Source organism: Orycteropus afer, unplaced genomic scaffold, assembly GCF_000298275.1.
Source record: "Orycteropus afer afer isolate SDZICR_OR568_19922 unplaced genomic scaffold, OryAfe1.0 scaffold00192, whole genome shotgun sequence".
In the NCBI taxonomy this organism is placed as follows: domain Eukaryota; kingdom Metazoa; phylum Chordata; class Mammalia; order Tubulidentata; family Orycteropodidae; genus Orycteropus; species Orycteropus afer.
This window is the reverse complement of record NW_006921779.1, coordinates 6,440,347-6,442,672: the sequence shown is the minus strand read 5'-3', so window position 1 is coordinate 6,442,672 and position 2,326 is coordinate 6,440,347. Positions and strand designations below refer to the sequence as shown.

Sequence of the window (2,326 nt, the reverse complement as noted above, 5' to 3'; positions counted from 1 at the left end):
AAGCCTGTTTTTTTGTTAGCTCCTGTCAAGTCAGTTCCTGACTTGTGATCCCCCATGTGCAACAGAACAAAACAATGCCCGGTCCTGCAGCATCCCCATGATCAGTTTTAGATTGGATTATTGTGATTGATAGCATTTTCCTTACTGATTTTCAGAAATAGATTGCCAGGCCTTTCTTCCTAGTCCATCTTAGTCTGAAGCTCCACTGAAACCTGTTCAGCATTATAGCAACACGCAAGCCTCTACTGACAGAGGGATAGTGACTGCACTTCAGGTGCATTGGCTAGGAATCCTTTGCCCATATTTTAGATCTGCCCCATTAGAAGGCAAGAATTCTACCACTGAACCACCCCTGCCCTCTGTGGCCAAGCCTAACAGAATAGGAATGGAGAAGAAGAGTCCCAGAGGAAAACATAGAGGTGTTATCTATTAGAGGAGTGGAAAGCAAAACAGTATATTGAGGAATAATAGATGGGGGAAACTAGTGTTGGTCCTCTGAAGGAATCTTGAGGCTGAGCTGTCTAAAGACCATTTTGTTATTCCTGCACAGTTATCACATATGAAAAGAACTAATTTTTAAATGAGGCATCAATTTATAATGTGTTTTAGAAAATCCAGAAACTCTTTAGAAGAAACTCATTTGTTTGAAACTGGAGGACTCCTTTGCATCAGATACTAAAAATGAAAGAACCACTGTTGGATGGTGAATGTGACAAGGCCGTGGCTCCACAGCTGCAGCGGCGGCTAGATGAAATTAAGACAGAACCTGACAATGATCAAGTAAATATTTTGTCTTACTTTCTTCTTTCTAGAGCAGCATTCAATTATAAATTTTAGTTATGCAAGTGTTAGTTTATTGGTTCAAATTTTAAATCCTTATCTTCCCCAAAGCAGTTGATGAAGTAATACAATATATATCATGTTAAGTGCCATAACAAGTATATGCAAGAAACAGATTTGAGAGAATGGGCTATTTAAAATTGGGTTTTTGGAGAGGTAAAAAGATTACTTAGAATGTTTGTTACAGGACCAACTGAGATTAACATATTTTTATATTCCTTTTTCTTAACTTGAAACAACACAGATAATTAATGTTTTTTATGCTACTACATCTATCAAATAGTAGAACAAATAATTTTTTTAAAATTAACATTTTTCAAGTGTACAGTTTAGTGTTATCAATTTCATTAATCATGTACAACCCATAATCGTTGCCAAATTTCCCATCCCCACAAACAGACTCACTGCTTCTTAAACCTTGATTCCTTCTTTTCACCTCCCTCTTGCCCCTGGTAACCACTTGATTAACCATTTAACAAGATTAATTTTGGTGTTATACATCAGCCTCTTTTTGTTGTTTCATATAAGTGAAATCAGTTGTCCTTTTGTGATTGATTTATTTCATTCAGCATAAGGTTTGCAAGGTTCATGTTGTAGCACATTATTAGGACTTTATTCCTCTTTAAGTCTAAGTGTTTTCCATTGTATGTGTGTACTACGTTTTGTTTATCCATTCATCCATTGATGAATATTTAGATTGTTTGCACCTTTTGGCTATTGTGAACAGTGCTGCAGTGGACATTGGTATATGTGTCTGTCTGCATCACTGCTTTCAAGTCTCGTGGGTTATACCTAGGAGTGGTGTTAGCTGCGTCGTGTGGTAGTTCTGTGTTCACTTTTTTGAGGAACCACCAAACCTTTCCACATTTGTTATTTTCCTTTTATCTTAGCCATCCTGTTGTTGTGTGCCACCAAGTTGATTTTGACTCATAGCAACCCTATAGATAGCCATTATGGGTTTGGTTTCCATCTCTGTAGTGACTGATAAGGAGCTCTGGTTTCATAGTGGTTAAAGCACTTGACTCCTAATGAAAAGGTCAACAGTTTGAACCCACTAGCCACTCTGAAGGAGAAAGATGAGGCACTCTGCTTCTGTAAAGATTTTATAGCCTTGGAAACCCTATGGAGCAGTTCTACTCTGTCCTAAAGGGTCTCTATGAGTTGAATTTGATTGGATGGCAGTGGGTTTGGTTTGGAAGGACTAATGACATTGAGCATCTTTGTGTGTGCTTATTGGCCATTTGAATGCCCTCTTTGGTGAAATGTTGGCTCAAGTCCTTTGCCCAGTTTTTGATTGGGTTGTTTTTCTTTTTGTTAAGTTGTAAAAGTATATATATATATCTAAGGCACTTGACTGCTAACCAGAAGGCTGGCGGTTTAAACCCACCACCACTCCTCGGAAGGAAGGTTGGGCAACCCTACTTCCGTAGTGATACTGCCTCGGAAACCCAAGGAGGGGTCGCTATGAGTTGGGGCCGCTGACTCG

At 38.8% G+C, this 2,326-nt stretch overlaps 1 protein-coding gene across 1 annotated transcript in view; it reads left to right on the top strand.

The window, feature by feature from the left end:
* The first annotated feature begins 681 nt into the window (after positions 1-681).
* ZMYM1 (zinc finger MYM-type containing 1) overlaps positions 682-2,326 on the top strand; it is a 16,937-nt gene continuing 15,292 nt past the window's right edge. The window contains exon 1 of the mRNA XM_007947665.2: positions 682-780. Coding sequence (XP_007945856.1) covers positions 682-780 — 99 coding nt within the window. The remainder of the gene's footprint in view (positions 781-2,326) is intronic.